Source organism: Myotis yumanensis, unplaced genomic scaffold, assembly GCF_028538775.1.
Source record: "Myotis yumanensis isolate MYYU_CA2020_CCGP unplaced genomic scaffold, mMyoYum1.0.hap1 SCAF_18, whole genome shotgun sequence".
Taxonomy (NCBI): domain Eukaryota; kingdom Metazoa; phylum Chordata; class Mammalia; order Chiroptera; family Vespertilionidae; genus Myotis; species Myotis yumanensis.
The window spans coordinates 21,014,752-21,033,817 of NW_027223769.1; the positions used below are offsets into that span (position 1 = coordinate 21,014,752).

The following is a 19,066-nucleotide window of genomic DNA, read 5'->3' on the forward strand; positions in this document are numbered from 1 at the left end:
TCTGTTTCTTTTCTACTCAGCATCTAAGCCACAAACATCTTTTTCTTTTCTTTCGAAAGGTATGTTTTCTTCAGGGGTGGGGTATACTGCGCTCGAAAGGTTTATGTTTTAGAGCAACATGGCTTTACTAGAGGCCTCTGACCCATCTCTGAGCAAATGTACACACACCGAGGTCTGTGGCTGAACAATAATGTCGGTCGGGAAGGGAACGAGGTGCCTCCTACGGCTTCTGCCACGAGCAGTCACAGGCACGCGCAAATCGATCCTCGTGAGAAATGTGTGGTTTACTCTCTCGTGACAAGCAGCCTTCTTTGTTGTTGTTTCTTCGGTTTTGTTCATAAACACAGAGCCACGCCAGTAGGTGTCGACAGTCCTGTTGGTAATTTCGGGCTTGTTGTTAAGCATATATCATCCGTAGGGAAACCACAACAAAGAGTCAGACAAGAATGATGGAAAGTGCACAGCAGAATAACAGAGTTCCTTCTCGCTTTCATCTTCAGAGCCCGGAATATCCCCTGGCACTGTCGGTGTTGATCACATTAACCAGATAATTGACGCATTGTCACTGAATGTTGTACCAGCTTCAGGCTGAGAATTTTTATTTGTGCTTTGCTTGATCTAAGCATAGCTCCATCTCTCATTCATCTATATTATTTTAGACCTGGCTGACATTAATTAAATCTTTGGGTTGTTCACTAGGTCCAATTTTTTTTCTGATGTTTAGGAGCTATTTTTAAGAAATAGAAGGATGACCTTAGTGGGTGATGGAGTTTTCCAAAATTGGTCAGGTTCATCAGTCCATCTGCTTGCAAATACAGGCAGTGCCTTGGCGGGGGGGGGGATATGGGGGAGCAACTATAATATAAGGGGAAATATTATGTAGATCTAAATAAAATTATAAAAACATAAAATCTTCCCCAGTTTTAATTGGATATGTATTACATAATTTTAAAAAAATATATTTTTATTGATTGCAGAAAGGAAGGGAGAGGGAGAGATAGATAGAAAATCAATGATGAGAGAGAATCATTGACTGGTTGCCTCCTCCATGCCCCCTACTGGGAATAGAGCTCACAATCAGGCATATGTCCTGACTGGGAATCGAACCCTGACCTCCTGGTTCAGAGGTCGACACTCAACCACTGAGCCAACGTGGCTGGGCTATATTTTTTTAAAATAATTTTTACGACTATATGAATAGAAGTAAGAACTATAATAATATTTCTATTAATACAAAACCATAGTTTCGCTGCAATGGAATAAGGTCACATTTGCTTACAAAGCCACACTTCTTGTACTCATTCTACTTACAGAATCAATGAAAGCTTAATGTCCTAGGAATGTGACCTGTCTGAAAGTAACCTACAGGGAAACTTACTTGATTAATTGGACATGAATTGCTTGTATTTTTAAAGGAGTTGTGGTTTCATTCAAAACTTGCAAATGTGTTAGGAGATTTAAAAAAAATCAAATCCAGTGACCTAGTATCATGTCTATTTTATCTTTTAAAAATATTGGGATTAATGACTTTAATATTTAAATTATACATTATTCCTCTCAGGAGAACATCAAATTTCAGGCCAGTTTTTGTCATGCGGTCAGACCTTCCTAAATCGATATAACACAGTGATTTTAAAAAGTTAAAATCATAGTAAGCAATAAATTACATTTTCCCAAAACTAGACTGTATAGCAATATCCAAGTGATCCATGGCTGTATTCTTTAAAGGGAGTTCAAGTTCATACGCCTCTCCATACAACTGTGAATTGAACCAGAATGAATACTCTGGGAGCCAAAAATATGTTCACTCCAATATAAAAATGTTGAATGCGTTTTACAATCCTGGGGGATGCTGAAAATCAAAGTGTGGGAACCGACCAAAATAAAAAATGCTGTTGCATCCAAAAAGTATAAGTCTGTGAAAGAAAGCACTTTCTCTCTCAGCCACTTAAAATATCTGTTCACTAAGTTCTCATAGTGTAAAAGTCAGCAGGAGGGTGTGTTTACCAAAACACATGAGGATGGCATGTTAAGGATACTTTCCCTATTTTTTTAAAATATATTTTATTGATTTTTTACAGAGAGGAAGGGAGAGGGATAGAGAGTTAGAAACATCAATGAGTGAGAAACATCGATAAGCTGCTTTAAAAAATCACACATAGAGATGATAAGCTGCTTCCTATCCACTGAGCCAAACCCCTTAGAGCATACTGTCCCTATTTTTATCTCGTTTATATATATATTAATCAGACCCTCCCAATAGCTTAGCTAGTTCCCATCTTCGACTGCCTTGGTGTGTATTGACTTAGGTAACTATTTGCAAAGTAATTTTCCCCTGCTTACTTCCTCTCTTTGTCTGAACAAAATTAGACATTTGTTGGGTGCCTTGAACTAGACATAGGGAATACACAGTGGTTAAGACACAGATCATGTCTCTGCTCTTTAAGGGATGTAAAGAGTGAGTCCCGGTATGTGGATCCCATTCTTTGGGAAGCGCATGGGCTGGTGCAGGGAGCGTTGTGTGAACAGTTGGCAACACAACACGGGCTACTTGCTGCTCCTCCCCGTGCCACGGTGCAGGAGTCACTTCATCGATCCGGGTCCCAGTTTTCTCATTTGGGAAATGATTTCCCAGAACTCACGCTAAACTGTGCCTTCCACTGTACTCCACAGCACTGTCCTTGCGCACTTTAATAGCCCCCGGAATCCCACATTAGCACAAGGACTTACTCATCTTTGCAGCTTCCAGATACTGACTTAGTACCTGGGACATCGTAGATGCTCAAAAAATATATCTTTATTGGATGAAGAGCTTCCAGTGATAAAATTCATTTATACATTTAAAAAGTGGAATCTTCTTTCCAAATTGAAAAAAATCACACATAGAGATGATAAATAAGTTAAACGATAGCAAAGTTTCTCGGACCAAAGGCAGGAGTGAGAGGCCCAGAGACCAGCCTCTTCTTACCCCTTTTTTGCTTCTGTCCCAAACCGCAGCTGTAATCTCTGACGTGCCCAGACTTCTAAGGGACACATTTAAAAACCACGGGGTTTCATCATCTCTCGGGACTAGTCTTAGAACTGGGTTGAGCTGAAAGTTGAGTACGGTGAACAGCATTTAAAGTATTGACATTTGATCTCCTGAATTGCATTTGAGGAATCAGCGTGGTGGCTGAAATGCTTGCCTTTCCCAAAGTGAATCGTTTACACAGGAGAAGTTTCTGACCAGTGGGCTCACAATAGACTCACCCCAGTCTGAGAGAATAGCAACTTGCCTTCCCAAGGTGGTGGGTTTCCCAGACCCTTCTTTCTGATCGTTTTCTAGTGCAAGGAAGGCAGAGTGTTGCGATCCTGGGAGTAACTGACGGCTGTCAGTTAACCCCAAAGGCAAGGTCTTCTGCTTCTGGTTATGTTTATCTGTCAAAGCTGTGCAGAACGTCTTCATAGGGAAGCTCAGTCTAAATGGAAAACAGACCGTTACTTCTATCAGCAAGGCGTGCACCCGCCCAGTTTTAAAATGCAGTCTCCCTTCCACACACGCATTCTCCTGAGAACCTTTGGCTCTCCACGTGTCCGCATTTGCAAGAGCTGCATGTCAGCGGACACAATGCTGGAAATTCACAAAGATAACCGAGGGTTTATATGATTGTCTTAGATCTTAAAAATGTTAGGCATTAGTTAAGTCCATCAATCAACATCTCATTGAGAAATACACATATATATATGTAAATGAGTTGGAGGAAAAGAGCTCATTTTCAGGGCCCTGTATTATAGTTGTGCATTGCCCCCCGGGGAAAGACTCCTCAGGCACATGCAGAACCAGCACCAAAAGAAGTCAGTATTGATCTGGCAGTCACACACAACCTGAGGCCACTGCAGATACCGTTATTACCAACTAGTTCATTCCCACATTTTCTTACTCAACTCCTTCCACACAACATGAGCCTGGAATAAAGGCTAAGGAATTGCTCATTGAATGAGTTCACTTGTCAGTCATCTGAAAGATTGAAAAGTCAGCTTCTATTTCTATAGTCTTTAGGAGATCATGGATAGACCACCGCATTGTTTAGTTTATGGGGTTTGGGAAGACCAAGAAAAACTAAGTATGTTACTTCCACACCCATCATTTAGTGTGTGTGTGTGTGTGTGTGTGTGAGTTACGTAAGAAGTTCAATTTTGAAGTGGTAGAAATTTGAAAACTGAAGATCTGAGTTGACATTTACACATGACTTGTTGAAAAATAATCACTTAATCTGAAGTCAACATAGATGTGCTGGGCTTTTGAGTATAGCTGAAAACTTGACTTTTTTCCCATTTTGAGATAATATAAAGGTCATATAAGGCCACCGACTCTTTTTTTAAGCACTGTGCAAAAGGTGTGTCTAATATATAATTTTAGGGGGTCTTGACAATAATAATTAAAAACACAAACACTTTTTTTTTCATGACTAGTTAAGGTGCCCACTTAGAGATGATACATTCTTTGGAAGTGACTGAGATGAGCTTTTCTGCCAGCTTTGCCCTCTCTCTCATCCCCACAATCCCACCCCTTTCCTCCCTGCCCCATTTCTTCTTCCCCCACCGTCTTTCTCTTTCCACTTCCTCTCTCTCTTCCTCATTTTCCATCTGCTTCTGTTCCTCTCTGTCTCTGCTTCTGTCTCGCACTCACACACACAAAAACAATGAGAGTCACGTTCTCTGTCAAGCTGTCTCGCAGTTGCAGGGTATGAGGAGATTCATCAGAGTGCTTCATTATGAAGTAACTTCATCTCCGTCTGATGAACGCTGATTGGGAACGACAAGATAACACGGGTTGCTATTCTAAGACTGAAAGGTGATCCCCTGTGTTTGTACAGCATTCCTTCTTTTCTTTAAAGTCTTAAAAATAAAAGCTCTCCTTTATGTGAAGGCATTTCCCCCCTCTCTGTTAAGTGGCAAAGGGGGTGTTTAACTCTTTGAAACTCCCTTCCCAATTAATAGCGCACCGAGGGAGAGTCCTGCAGGGGAAACGGACAGCGGCCTTTGTAATGACAGTAAGTGAGAAATAGGTTAACCACAGGCCAGTTTCAAGGCAGAAAAAGACATCTAAAGAAAATTGCTATAATAAACAACTTCCTCCGCTCTCCGGCGAACGGAGATGATGGAGTGGCGGGGGACCAGGTGGCCGGGCACATAGATCAGTGCGCTGACAGTGTGTGAGCAGCGCGCCGACGGAGCATTACCTTCTCATTTAGCCCCTTCCCTCCGACCCTGCTGTCTGAGTCCGCCCCTCCCCCAGGGAAAGGAGCTGAAATGAATGAAGATGAGCCTCCAGATAAACTCAGTGTAAGGAGATTAGCCAAGGAGCACGGACTGAGCGCAGACACAAAACACAAAAGAGGCAGAGACGTAATGGAGGGCTAATGCAGAACAGATGATCTAAAACTCAGACTCCAGGGGACAATTCGGAGGTGCTTTGGCGATGCCACGTCATTTGTCTAGAGAGCGCCATGTGCTATTAGAAGCGCAGGCTTCAGCGCATTCACGGCAAATACTTCTGTGACGGGTGGGAGGACACCCTTTCTCTTCACGAAACCCGAAGGAATGTTGATGAGTTGAATTAGAACTGCAGTCGGGGTTCAATGTGTCAACCGCACCTTTGAAGCTGCCTAACAGATGCGTTTGCAAGTCCCCGTCCGCGTCTCTGCGTTGCTGTCTCTTGTCAAATCCAGCTCACTCACACTTAATAGCAATGATGATCCCGGTCGTGCTCCCCGGGCTTTGAAGCACACAAGGAGGCAAAGACAGCTGGCCGGCTTTTCCCGTCACAGGGCCTTCCAAAAAGCCACAGGAACCTACACAAACACGAATCCGCACCACGGAAACGTCCCTTCCGGAGCATGAGTCCCACATGGGACGGGTGGTGCAGTCTCTGACTTAATCAGGAGGGGCCAATCTATAACGTGTATTGCGTTTCAGTGGCTAAAACAGCAGTGAAGTAATATATCTAAATAAACACAGGGGGACGTGAATTTAGGAGATTAAGAATCGTGAGTGCTTAAATCAGACATTAGCACGTTCACGAAGTAACATGTCCCGGGTTGGAACCCAGTAGCACTATGTAAGTAGTACAGCATGCTCTGGAAGCCCAGTGATAAGCTGTTTTCAACAGTTGGTACAGTTTTTAGAAGTTTGTTAGAATCCTGGACACTGGGTTTCATACCTGGGGAGGCAGTGTCGCGAGAGTTAAGATGCTGAGTTTTGGAGTCAGGGATATTAGAGACTGGAGTCCGGTGCTTCTGTTTACCAGCTTCGTGATCCTGTGGATTGGCTTATTGGTTTATTCGTCTATTGATGTGGAGTCTTAATAGCACTGTCCATTCCTCATAACGTTACCAACTTTAAATGAGAGATCACATGCGCAGTGTTTTGTCTGGCGCACAATAAGTGCTGCTATTGGTGTTTTGTAAGCAATCTTCTATACTAATAAAAGGGTAATATGCTAATTAGAACGGACATCTTCCGGATGTCTTCCAGACAAAGCCACGGTGGCGGGGCTGAGGCAGAGGCAGAGGCAGTTAGGAGCGATCAGGCCAGCAGGGGAGGGCAGTTAGGGAGCAATCAGGCCAGCAGGCAGAGGCAGTTAGGGGTGATCAGGCTGGCAGGGGAGCAGTTAGGGGTGATCAGGCAGGCAGGCAGAGGGGTTAGGGGCAATCAGGCGAGCAGTTAGGAGCCAGTGGTCCCAGATCGCAAGAGGGATGTCCCGGATTGGAGAGGGTGCAGGTCGGGCTGAGGGACCCCCACTCCTGTGCACAAATTTCATGCACTGGGCCTCTAGTCAAATATATTACTGAAGACAAGAAGCAAGATTTCTAGCATGCATTCAATAAAAAGCCAGTCTTTCCAGCCCAGGCATAACTGGTAAATTCCATTGGAGGATGAGAACAACCTCTCTCTCTCTCTCTTTTTTTTAAGGCCTAAATAATGAAACAAATACAAAGCTGGTTGAAGTCATTTGTAGTTTTAACACTAAAAATTAAACATGGGAGCAAAAGAAAGAAGGCTGTTTACCAAGATTACTCAATGTGTCCTTTGTTTCAGCTGTATGCAACGGAAGCAGGAGCGGCCGCCCCTCCTCCCGAGGGCAGTTGGTAGCGTCCAGCCCCCGTCTGTGGTTTTCCAACCTAAGAAGCTGTAAATTTTATAACCCTGCACCCTGTGGTCAGAGCTGCTGAGTGTTGTGTCTGAAGTCAGGTGGTTCGTGTGTTCAAGGTAGACATTAAACAGCTCTGCCGAGGACCTGGAAGCGTTTAAGGAGGTTGCTTGCCAGCTGTAAATTAGAGACCCAATGCCAGTTGGCTGGAAAATTCTCTGGACTAAGACCAGTTAAGTAGACGGAATCGCCGGCGGTCTTTCCAAATCTGTGCATTGAGCCGCGCGGTGTTCCCGTCTGACATGCAGCGCGGGGTGGCCAGGATCAGCGCTACTGTGATGCCGGGATGGAGATAGGGAGGGCCGTGTGGCATTCCCGGGACCTGCAGGGCGTTTCTCTTCTCCGCTGGTGCTGAGAAGAGTTATGGACTGCTCCTGTCAAGGTCACTGACAATGTTTTAAAATAGATGTGAGGGGTGGGAATTATTTTCAAATTATGCATTGGCCCAGCTGTGTTCCTCAGCATTCACAGAGGCAGGCAGAGTCCCAGCTGTGTGGTTATCACATGGCACCCCAAAGTCCTCCCGCTTCCCAGATTCTGGCAGGACCGACCGTGTCAAGATGATGGTCATGGTCATCCAGAGGGAGGGAGGTATGAACAAATCACCAAGACTATAGGGGGCTATCGTCTCCATCTAGGAAGAGCAGGTGCAGTCATCGTTAGACCACAGGGCCATTTGAAATTTGGAAACTTTTAAATTGTGCCTTCATACAGCTGCAGGTGAGAAAACCTCCACCTTGAGGTTGGATGGAGCCGGCTTCACGGATGTGGAATTCTGCAAAGCCATGCGGGACCTCATGCTCAGACGGGCCCTGTGTTTGGTTTCATGCTTGGCTGTCACCAACTTGAAATTCTTAATAATTTTTTCAAGTCCAGGCTTTTTGAGAATCTCTATTCTATTAGCCAGATGGGAAAAATAGGAAAAGGAAGAGAGAAGGCTACTGCTATGTAGCCTGTTCCTCGTCACCTTTCTCCTCAATACAAGATAAAGAAAAAGGCAGATGTACCTTAATTCTCAAGAAGCAAATAGTATGTTACAATTGCCAAAGGTTCATCTTTTATATATTTGGTCTTGGCATCTATTTGTTTAATTATTATCTTTAAGAGGTTTTTAGGAGGGGTTGCTACAATAAATTCTTAAGTCAGCGTTCCGCTAGTTTATACAAATATTGTCTCTGAGCGTACGTGATCACACAAACAGCTGTCTGTGAATGTATAGCTGTGTAGACATTACAGTTGGGCCTTGAGTCATTTGATTTTTTAAAGTTGAGAGTCGTTTATTCATTTATGCATTCATTGAATGCTTTAATATGCTCAACAAACAAACTATAAACAATAGATCCTTTATGCCACTGGCTATAAAACTATAACAGTAATACAACGATATCCAGCTCTATGTATTTTATGAGCTAGTAATTTAAAGTTGTATAATCCTGTAAACAATTACAGTAAATTGTGTAAGTTATTTCTCTCTTGCTTTGGCTAAGTAAATGCCTTATTACCTTGACTAGAGGCCCAGTGCACAAAATTTGTACACTGGGGAGGGGGTCCCCTCAGACCAGCCTGTGCCCTCTCGCAGTCCGGGAGCCCTTAGCACTGCCACAGAGGTGGGAGAGGCTCCCACCACAGCCACTGCACTTGCCAGCCGTGAGCCCAGCTTCTGGCTGAGTGGTGCTTCCCCTGTGGGAGCGCACTGGCCACCAGGGGGCAGCTCCTGCATTGAGCATCTGCCCCCTGATGGTCAGTGCGTGTCACAGCAACCAGTTGTTCTGCCGTTCAGTCCATTTGCATATTAGCCTTTTGTTATATAGGATAATATGGAATGGATTAGTTGCCTTCTTGCTATTCAATATTATGTTTGCTACTATTCTTAATTGTTGCTCAATAATTTTACTTTTCAGAGGATCTTTACTTATTCTTGTTTGAGCTATGAGGGAAGGCACATGGGAAACTCAATATAAGGGTTCATCCTATTGAGGTAAATAGAAATCCTCCAAGAAAACTTAAGTTCTCTTTTGTTGTTTTGTGGCTTTTTTGCTGAAATCATCCACAGCATGCTTTACTAATTAAATGACAGCTACTCAGCTTCTTTAGTCATGTGATTCCTTCCCCCAGTTTCACAGCAGCATTGGATTTTTCTTGGCAATTGTGTAGTACCTTGTTTTTAACCTCTTAAGTGCGGTATTATTTTTGTGTGGTCTGCCTCATTTCCTCCACTGGAGACTAGGTGTCTCCTCATCTAGAGAGGGCCATGACCATGAGAACCAGAAGAGGCGATGTAGCTCAGATCTGGGCAGCCACAGTGGCCTAGACAAAGGGAAACATGGTCAGAGCTGAAATTTGTTGAAAGTAAAGATATCACCATTTCTGGCTGAATTAGCTATGGAGTATGAGAAAAAGAGAGGAGATCAAGGTGCCACCAACTTTTCATTTTGGCCTCAACAATTGGAAGGATCAGGTTGCCATTCTATGAGTTTGGGAAGAACAGGGAGGAAAATCAAGAGTTTAGGGTTAGACGTTGATGCACCTTTTAAACATTCAGGTATGGATAAATGAGAGAAGCGGTCAAGAGGTTGAAGGTCACTTTGATATTGAATAGTTAGGAGATAAGGAGAATGCAACAAAGGAGACTGGTAATGAAGGTCAGTGAGTCAGGAGAAGAACTGAGAAAATAAAAGGGTTTCTTGTGGCAAAGGAAGGAGGAAGTGGTCAACTATGTCCAGTACTGGCGATTGGTTGAGTAAGACGAGGCCTATCACCTACTGAACATAACAAGGTGTTCTTAAAAGAGGAGTTGCAGGGATGTGGTGGGAGGGACACCTGATAGAGAAGAATCAGGGACTAGTGAGGAAAGATACGGAGAGAGAGTAAAGGCAACTTTTGGAGAAATTTTTGCTATGAAGGGGGAAAATGGGACAAGAACTGGGGGATACAAGAAGATAATTTTTTTCTTAATATGAGATACATTAGCATATTTGGATTCATTATGGGAATGATCCAATTGACTGGGAAATTTAAGGCTCAAGAAAGAGTGGGCAACTATAGTAGTGATGTCCTTAAGCAGGTGAGGGACAACCTGGACTAACACGAGAGTCAGGACAGGGCATCCTGGGTAACGGGAGTGTGGTGGTACAGGAACAGAATTAGGTTTGACAGAGATTGTCTAAATTATTTTGTTTGTAGGAAGGTAATTTTGATAATTTTTTTCCTGGAGATCTGGGGAAACCTGACATCTTGGTTGGTTTTGCTTGTTCAACAGTAATGACACTTTGATCTTCAGTCTAATTTTTTTTTCTTAAATGCATCCTCCTCTTCACAGCAACATTTAAAAATGTTTTATAGTAAAACCACAAGCCATGCATGGCTTAAGTTCTACAATCTGTGTATAAGATGAAAGTAGAATATATTTTAATTCCCTTTGAAAAGTTGTTAAACCACTGTTAAATCACCAGAATATAAGTCCTTGAAATCCCCAAAGCAAGAATCAATGTTTAATTTTCTTAGCATTCCCATTAGGGACCACTCTCCCCTGTGGCAGTGGGAGTCAGGATCTAGTTTGAATGGCGGGAATGGGTGGTCTTAGGAAGAGGAGAAAAGTGAGTGGGTTTCTTTATCACACTTACACTTGAATATGCTTTCCACACATGTATGTGTGATGCAATGCCACTGCTGTAATACCATCCCGCCTCGTGAGCCTTAGCTCCCTGAAACTCTTATGCAGTCCCTGTGTTTTCCTTCGTGTACGTGTGATGCACTGCGTTATTTTCTCCCCTACACGATCTCTCCATTCCTACTGCATACAGAAAGTGTTGCATTTGAGATACTGTGTTCATTGAAGGAGAAATTTGAGTTGAGAAATCAGTGACCATCAAGAGGATCTTCTAAATGTAAAACTTCTCTCACAATTCTAGTTTGATTGTGAAAAAAACATGTGTCTGTGTACTTCATAGCACATGAAGACATTTCTCAAATAAGGAAAGCATGCTATGTGTTCAAAATGTGTGAAATGTTATAACACAATTGAATACACATGATTCCAAGAACCGTTGTATGATTTAGCTGCAAAAATAAGAAAACCAAAAACGAAAAAGGTCCTCGGAACTAAAAATCCCTTGGGACCTCGACTTTAAGAAGGTTTTCATTGGTGACTAATATAATTTGGCAGTTGTCTATTTTAATGGTCCTACCTGTTTGCTATTTTTGGTTTGGGTTTTGGATGGGGGTGAGAGGAACAAAGACGCATCTATTAACATTTTAGTTCTTTCTGAGAGGCACCAAGATTCGTTTTGTTGTGCAACACATGATGCTCACACCATGGAATCTTTCGTGTAAGCCATTATATTCCTGGATCCACTTACGCTAATAGTGAAGTGGAAACCATTTTTGCAGCATCCTGAGGAGTGGTCTGGTTTAATGGAGGTCCTTGAACAGCCGCCACCCGCCCAACTTTAATCGAGGTGGGATCCCACCAGACAGAGATAGAGCCAGAGGTTTCTATATTTAACTGGAAATCTGCTTTGCTTCTTGGGCACGAATGCCCAGTTCTGGTGGTAAAGAATTTTCCACAAGACTCATGGGGCAGAGACAAGCAGCTATTTATATTCATGCTTCAAGCTTGAAAGAAGAGAAGAAAGGAATAGTGAAGAAAAGAGAGAATCAGGAAGGGAGGCAAATATTTGCCCACGCCCAAAACAAGGTGACATTTTGCAGTATTGAGATGCATTTTATTGGAGGTCCCAAGGTGTTCTGTTTTAAGCTCAATCACCTATGTGACTTGCACAGGGTCTTAACACTCCGGTGTGGGGTGAATTTCCCGCCAAAATATAAGATGGCGCGGGCAATTATTTAGGTTTCCCGCGCAAAATCAGGGATTTTTATGACACCTATTACCCCAATGGGTATGAAACGGTTCGCATACGCAGGTAGGTATCTTTGTGAACGGCAAACAAACAAATATTTGGTAATACGCAGTTACAATCGGCCCGAGTTTACACGTTTCCCGCACTCCACCGCAAATCTATATGAACCGAGTTAAGACGGCTCCCGCGGAGTACGCGCAATTCACGCGAGCCGACTTAACTCGTTTCCCCCACTCCAAGTGTTAATAATTTTTTGTTTTGGTGGGGGTTTTTTTCAGTGAAAAAATAGCTACATTATAAAGTGGTTAGAAGAATGTTTTGAGATAATGCATAGAAAAAATTCAGAAGGGTGCCTGGTGCCTAGAATGTGCCAGTAAATTATTGCTCTTATTTTAGCATCTTGTAGGATCAGATTTAGCCTAAGTCTCTGCCCTTTTAAGGTTAAGTACTTTTTAAACTTATATTATTTATATTATTTATATTTATTTATATTTATATTTATATAAAATCAACCCCTACTTCTGATGATATTTCTTTTTGTCTTGTCTGTTGCTCATCCTGGTACACAGTTAACAGACACATTCCCTTTGGTTAAGACCTCATAACTTTCTTTCCTTCAATATAATGTAAAACATTTTTTTGTTTTTATTAAATGTATACCTAGAGTTGAGGGTTGTGGGCTTATGGCAAATGCCAAGTCAAGTTTCTCTATGTAACATTTATCTTAATCACAGTTTTGATGCTATGGCGTACACATTTTTAAGTGGCATGGGAAAACTTTAAATCAACATACACCATACTTGGGAACAATGATGTGAACCAACTTTAAGGTCAAAATGTCATACAAATATCTTCACCATGTTCAGCGAGCTCTCAGGAATTCCAGGGCCTGACCTGCGTCTTGATCTCTGATTTGTGTCTTACGCTGTCCGCTGTCCAGATTCTGATGCAAGGCAAAAACCCGGGCATAGCTTGGAAGTACGCGCTCCCCAAGGCCACCAATGGGACTCAGCCCGCTGGGAAGAGACACGCCCACACCTGGAGCACGCTGCAGACCCCGTGCTCCGCCTCCTGCGGTGGAGGTAAGGCGGCTTCTAACTCCACCTTCCAAGTCTCTCCTTAAAACAGGTCCTTCTATGCCAGGCCTCTTCAAAGTGTGTGGTTTGAATACGCAACAAAATAAGTGTCTTTTATGGGAACCATCGCTGTAAGAAGCAAATATCATTGCACTGAGGATTTTCCTATGTAGAGAGGAAACAGTTCTCACAAAACTCAAGTCAGCCACAACCCAGACTCAGAAGTTATACATCAGAAATGTATAGACGGAAAAAGAAAAAGAAAATCTATAAGAATATCTACACATATATCTGCATATTTTTTAAATTTTTCAGCTTACAGTTTAGTTTCTCCCTGCCCTGACTTTTCTGTTGTAGAAGGTGGGTCATGACAAGTGAGAACACAGCAAGGCAGATCGAGAGGCCTTGCAGTGTGGACACTGTGTCACCCCTTCGGGGGTCAGCAGTCTCATCAGGGAGGGGTTAGCTCTGAGAAACACCTTTGCAAGAGAGGAAGTGCAACAGTGATCCCCTCAGCAAGTAGAAGGCTGGCATTTTATTGAGAGCCAAAAACCTCATATATTTTTGTTTGTTAGTTCATCTTAGTCACACTTGGAAAAAGGAATGGAAAGTCCATAAATGGGTCCGTGAAACCGAGGCAGGAAGGTGGGTCACTCACTTCCTCCTGTTCAGAGCACCTGGTGACAGTGGGTCGCCTAACTTTTCCATCCCCCTTAGCAGAGGGGGGCGTCTTGGAACCACAGACTGAGCAGAAACATAGAAAATGAAGAAATTCTCATGTCTGTAAGGCCTGTTCTTCAGGTGCTCATGCTAATTAACAAAATATGAGGAAATACTTCTTTTTTAAAAATATCAAATCACCCAAAGATAATGTTTTTGTTAATGAACATTTTAAAGGCAATATGCTATAAAGAAGAAAAATAATTTCCCATAATCCCTTAATCAATAGCCAATGTTAAATATTTTGCTCTATATCATTCAGTTTTTATTATGCAAACATAAAAATATGTGTGTTTGACCTCCTCAGACATATGCCATCTGTATCATTTTGTTTGTTATTTTTAAAGAACAGAAACCATGCTAATAGACCAGCGATTTTCAACCTTTTTCATCTCATGGCACACATAAACTAATTACTAAAATACTGTGGCAAAAAAAAATAGGTATAATTTTGATTCATTCACACTGGATGGCTATTGTTGTGTTGGCTGCTGTCATTTTCTTATTTGACAATTTAAGGAAAAGGAGGTCAGTGCCCTGACTAGTCAGATATTGCATGTTTTTAAAATTATTGCAGAACACTGGTTGAAAGTCACTGCTGTAGACATAGCTTTACCCTTTTTTACTTAGTTTTGGAGCATGAGCAGTTTTTCACACATCAAATGTTCTTTGAGATTATTTGCAGTAACTTCCTGGTATTGCAGAGAGAGCACAGTTCCTTGGGAAGCACAGAGATCCGATCCATTTTCCATTTCCAGGGAATGCATGCAGCCAAGGGGAGGATGCTGGAGAAGTGCATTCTGGGGTTCCCCCTTGCCTTGATCTAGCAACCCCTTCAGGTGACTCGCAGGCATGTTGTGTCCAAGGCATATGTGAAGAAGCGTTCAAGTGAATAAGATCTCCGGAAGTAAACTCTTAACTTTAGGGAATCCCAATGTGGTTAAGTGCCACCTCAGGCAGATCTACTTCAATCTAATGGTAATAGCAGGGTGACTTTTCATGGCTCCTCCGATTCATTTGAAGGGGAAGCACTATATAAATAGGAACAAACAATTCAAAGAGGAGGCAGCATTCCTACTTGGGGAGCTGACAGATACAGCTATTCACAGAATGTACACCTCTGATGAGAAGCCCTGAAGTGAGCATGGCAAGCAAGGCGTAGGATGGCACTGAAACAAACAAAGCAATCAGAGTCCTAGCTGGCAGGTACAAATACACACATACTCAGTGGGCTGCACTTTTGTTTATATATGCATCACATGCGTATGGAAGTAGAAGGCGCTTCATGGAAAAGTAGAATCTTAGAGTTTCCACGCATAGCCCGCCAATGGCTTTTCATTGAGGAGCATTTCCATTTGATGTGTGCAGGGAGAGTTACAGTTGGCAGGATATTTCCCTTACAACCGCCCTATTTTCAAGGGGCTGTGTGTATCACTTGTGTGGTTCTAGAGCCCACAGCCGTCTTGAAAGTGAAGAAGCTACACGTTAACATGATTAAGATGTGAAGACTATTATTTTGGGGGGAAATGGGATTCAAATTAGTTGCAGATTTCATCAAAAGGAGGCGGTCTCACCCAATATATGGATTCTGTATCCTAAATGCAGTATCAGAACCCTGGTAAATCAGAAGCTACATTTGGAAATGAAATTGAATTGGTTATCTGTAATTTTTACTATGTATCTTTTGATGTCTTGTTAGGTTACACAAGTGTAAAGGCCATTTGCTTACGAGATCAAAACACTCAAGTCAATTCCTCATTCTGCAACGCAAGGACCAAGCCAGCAACTGAACCCAAAGTATGCAATGCGTTCTCCTGCCCTGCCTAGTAAGTCATCTGGAAATGTCTTTCTGGTGATATTAGTTCTTTATATGCCTTCATTGTTGATGTAAGATCATTAAAGCCACGTCAATGCTTCTGATCAAAAGTAATGGTAGGATAGATAGAGAGATAGATGATAGATAGATAGATGATAGATAGATAGATAGATAGATAGATGATAGATAGATGATAGATAGATAGATAGATAGATGATAGATAGAATGCCCCAAAAAGTAATAGAAGAAAGAAGGTAGTTGAGGTTAAAATATAAAACTTGAAAAACACAAATTGGCTTTAGACATTCATTTAACTCTGTCTATGCAAACCTAACCTTGGGCTATAAAGGTGGCGGTGGTGTTTTTTTTTAACCTTTACATACAGACTCCTCTTCTCTGCACTAAATCAAACAGATATTTAACCCAGATTCCTACATTAGTTAAGGTCACATGTGGTTGTGTGCTTAACTTTTATATCGTTGTCTAAGAATTTAGAAAGCAGACCATGAAACCCCAAATGCAAATTACACAGTAGCAAGACACAAAATAAAAAGAAAGGGGTAAGAGGCCAAGTGGTAATCCACTTCTGATGATGGTAACCTATGGGCAGCTCGGTGGGTTTGTTTTTGGATGGAGTTTAGCCACACTATTGTTTGAACAATAATTTTAAGTAATCTTCCCAGCCAAATGGAGCCTTTTCTTGTGTGATTTATCTTCTGCCAAATGTATTTATATAGAATTGACAGAGTTTCTTCCAAAGCAAGGTTGTGTTCACTAATGTTTCAGATCATCTTAATAAGTAGTGTTTGCTTTGTGGTAATGCTGTGAGTTTATACAAGCTTTTTATACACATTCTGTCATCATCGCTTGGGGCTGTAGCTATCTACCAATCCCATATGCCCAATAGTCAGTTTTTCTCTTAGAATCTGGAACCAGCTGTATCCTAAACACAAAAAAGAGGAAGGAACTTGGGGGGCTTTTATGGATTTTCCACTTTTGCTAAGAAATATCTGGTTCTAAGAAATATGTGACTACCAGACAATGTTATTGACCCTCATGGAGTAACCTCTCCTTTGGGTGGTAGGTGTGTGTGTGTGCATGCATAGGAATTGTATGCCTGAATGGCAAGCTGATGTTTCCTATTTTAAGCCGCCTTTCCATCATTGGTTATCTCAGCCAGCCAAAGAAAGGGACTCCGTTTACATATACACCCATGAAAAGAGAGAGCCTAGCTCCTGTCCAACTCCTAAGCCTCCCCTGATGGCTCCATGTGGAAATGATACTCTACAGTAGCGGGTTTACTGGCTATTTACAACTAGAAAAGCGCCTCACAATGACTGCCAGGGTGGAGCAGAGAAAGGGGCAGGATCTTTTGTTGCCTTCTTTTCTTCGCACCCTATTATTCCTCATTATTTTCTGTTCTAATAATGGGGACTCTCCAGGACTATTCTTCACTGGGGGTCTATTAGAAATAAAGTTTAGACTCAGACTATTAGAGCTAGAAGGAGAAAGGAATTAACCTGAGCTAACTCCCTTATTTCCGCATGGAGCAATCATGTCACATGTGTACTTTTTGTATGCCAGCTCTGAGCTGAGAACTGGGGTGTGGAAACGAGTAACTTGAAGCTCTTGCCATTAATGAACCCTCAGCCGAATGGAAGAGATGGAATTGTAAAGAAGGAATTGAGATGCAGTGAGATACATGTATAAAAACAAGTTTACATAAAAAAGCAGTAAGGGAGACATGGAGGTTGGAGGGGTCTGGGCTCTGAGGTAGGGGTTGATAGGGAGGGAGGGTAGGTGAGAAGTAAGCCTACGGCCCCGATGTGAGGAATCACGCATGTCACGCAAAGCGTCTATTTGTGTTATACTTCGTCTAATACTTTTACAAAACCATCTTTGCCACATAAAGGAAAGAGATTTTAATTTGGAAGACAAGAAAATGCCATCTTGATAGACAACTGTTGAAGCTACTAATAGCAAAATATATATTTTCTTTACATCTTATAAGATACAAATAATTGTACAAACATAAGAAATTATTTGATACAATCTTTAAATAAGATAGTATGGACTAACTAATGTTTTAGAATGCATATTACCCTAGAATCCATGTGCTAAATTCCCTGGCCAAAAGGTCTTTAATTTCACGTGTCAGGCTTGTGGGGGAAACCAAAGAAAAAATGTATAGGACTAGGAAAGGTGAGAGAAATGCAAAGATATAACAACATATGTGTGACGCTGTGTTTCTTAAAATGATACCTAGAACCTTGGTAGAACAAGCCGAGTTTTAGACATTGCTGCTGGGATTCAAATGTAGGTATTAAAATCATATCTGCTAGATCTCTTTTTATGCTAGGCCTTCAAATCATAGAATTTCAATTCATCAAAAGTAGCTGTTGAAAAGTATTAGTAGTTTCTGTTGATTACCCTTTAAATATAAAGCAAGTCTCAGACCACTGTGAAAAAGCTGGCCTGGTAATTTTTAAATAAAGATCAAGGTTCTGTCCCTAACCCATCAGTAAATTTTAAGACTAATCAGAAAAGTAGCTGGGGGACTTGCCTCCTTAGAAATTTCCTCTGTAAGAACTTCTCTGAATGTACCCCTGTCTCCTGCATGTGCACATGTGTGTACACACACACATGCACACAACCTCTCATTGATCCCTCATCCATTACTCTCATTATTGTAGTTTATGTGTTAACGAATAGCATGGCAATTATCAGAAAGTATGGTCGGCATTTGTTCACATGTCTGCCTCTTCACTGAGTTGTAGGCTCCTTAATGGAAAGAACATTGCCTCATTCCTTTTTCCAACCCTAATGCCTAGGAGAGTCCCTGGCATAAAGTTAAGATCCCAAGAAATTTGGCTGAATGAGTGGATTGCTCAGATTTCCAAATGGCACATGTTTCTTCCCCTGCAGAGGGCAGGAATGTATTTTTCCTCACAACTTTGTGGTGACTGAGTGACTCCCTATAACTGGACCGCGTGAGCACGGGCTTCAAAATCTGCGCAAGAATTAGTATGCATGGCCGTCATCGGTTCTAACATTGCCCTAAGGCTTTCATCAGGTGGTTAATCTTTCATAGGAACTGCTTTGAAAGTGATGAGCCAAAGTCTCAGCTTCATTGGAAGTAATTTTGCTTTTCACTGGCAGTTGGAAGCCAGGCGACTGGAGCGTGTGCAGCAAGCCATGTGCGGGGGGCCAGCAGAGCAGGAAAATCCAGTGTGTGCAGAAGAAGCCCTTCCAGAAGGAGGCGGCGGTGGTGCACTCCCTCTGCCCAGTGAGCACACCCACTCAGGTCCAGGTCTGCAACAGCCACGCCTGCCCCCCAGAGTGGAGCCTCGGGCCCTGGTCTCAGGTAACTGGGTCAGACTTAGAGCCGCTGGTCTTGTTCCCC

At 42.3% G+C, this 19,066-nt stretch overlaps 1 protein-coding gene across 2 annotated transcripts in view; it reads left to right on the forward strand.

Moving 5' to 3' along the window:
- Positions 1-19,066, forward strand: part of ADAMTS18 (ADAM metallopeptidase with thrombospondin type 1 motif 18) — a 128,070-nt gene that overhangs the window by 98,406 nt on the left and 10,598 nt on the right. For both annotated transcript variants that reach the window (XM_070397880.1, XM_070397882.1), the window contains 3 exons: positions 12,992-13,133; positions 15,547-15,673; positions 18,823-19,027. In XM_070397880.1, coding sequence (XP_070253981.1) covers positions 12,992-13,133; positions 15,547-15,673; positions 18,823-19,027 — 474 coding nt within the window. The remainder of the gene's footprint in view (positions 1-12,991; positions 13,134-15,546; positions 15,674-18,822; positions 19,028-19,066) is intronic.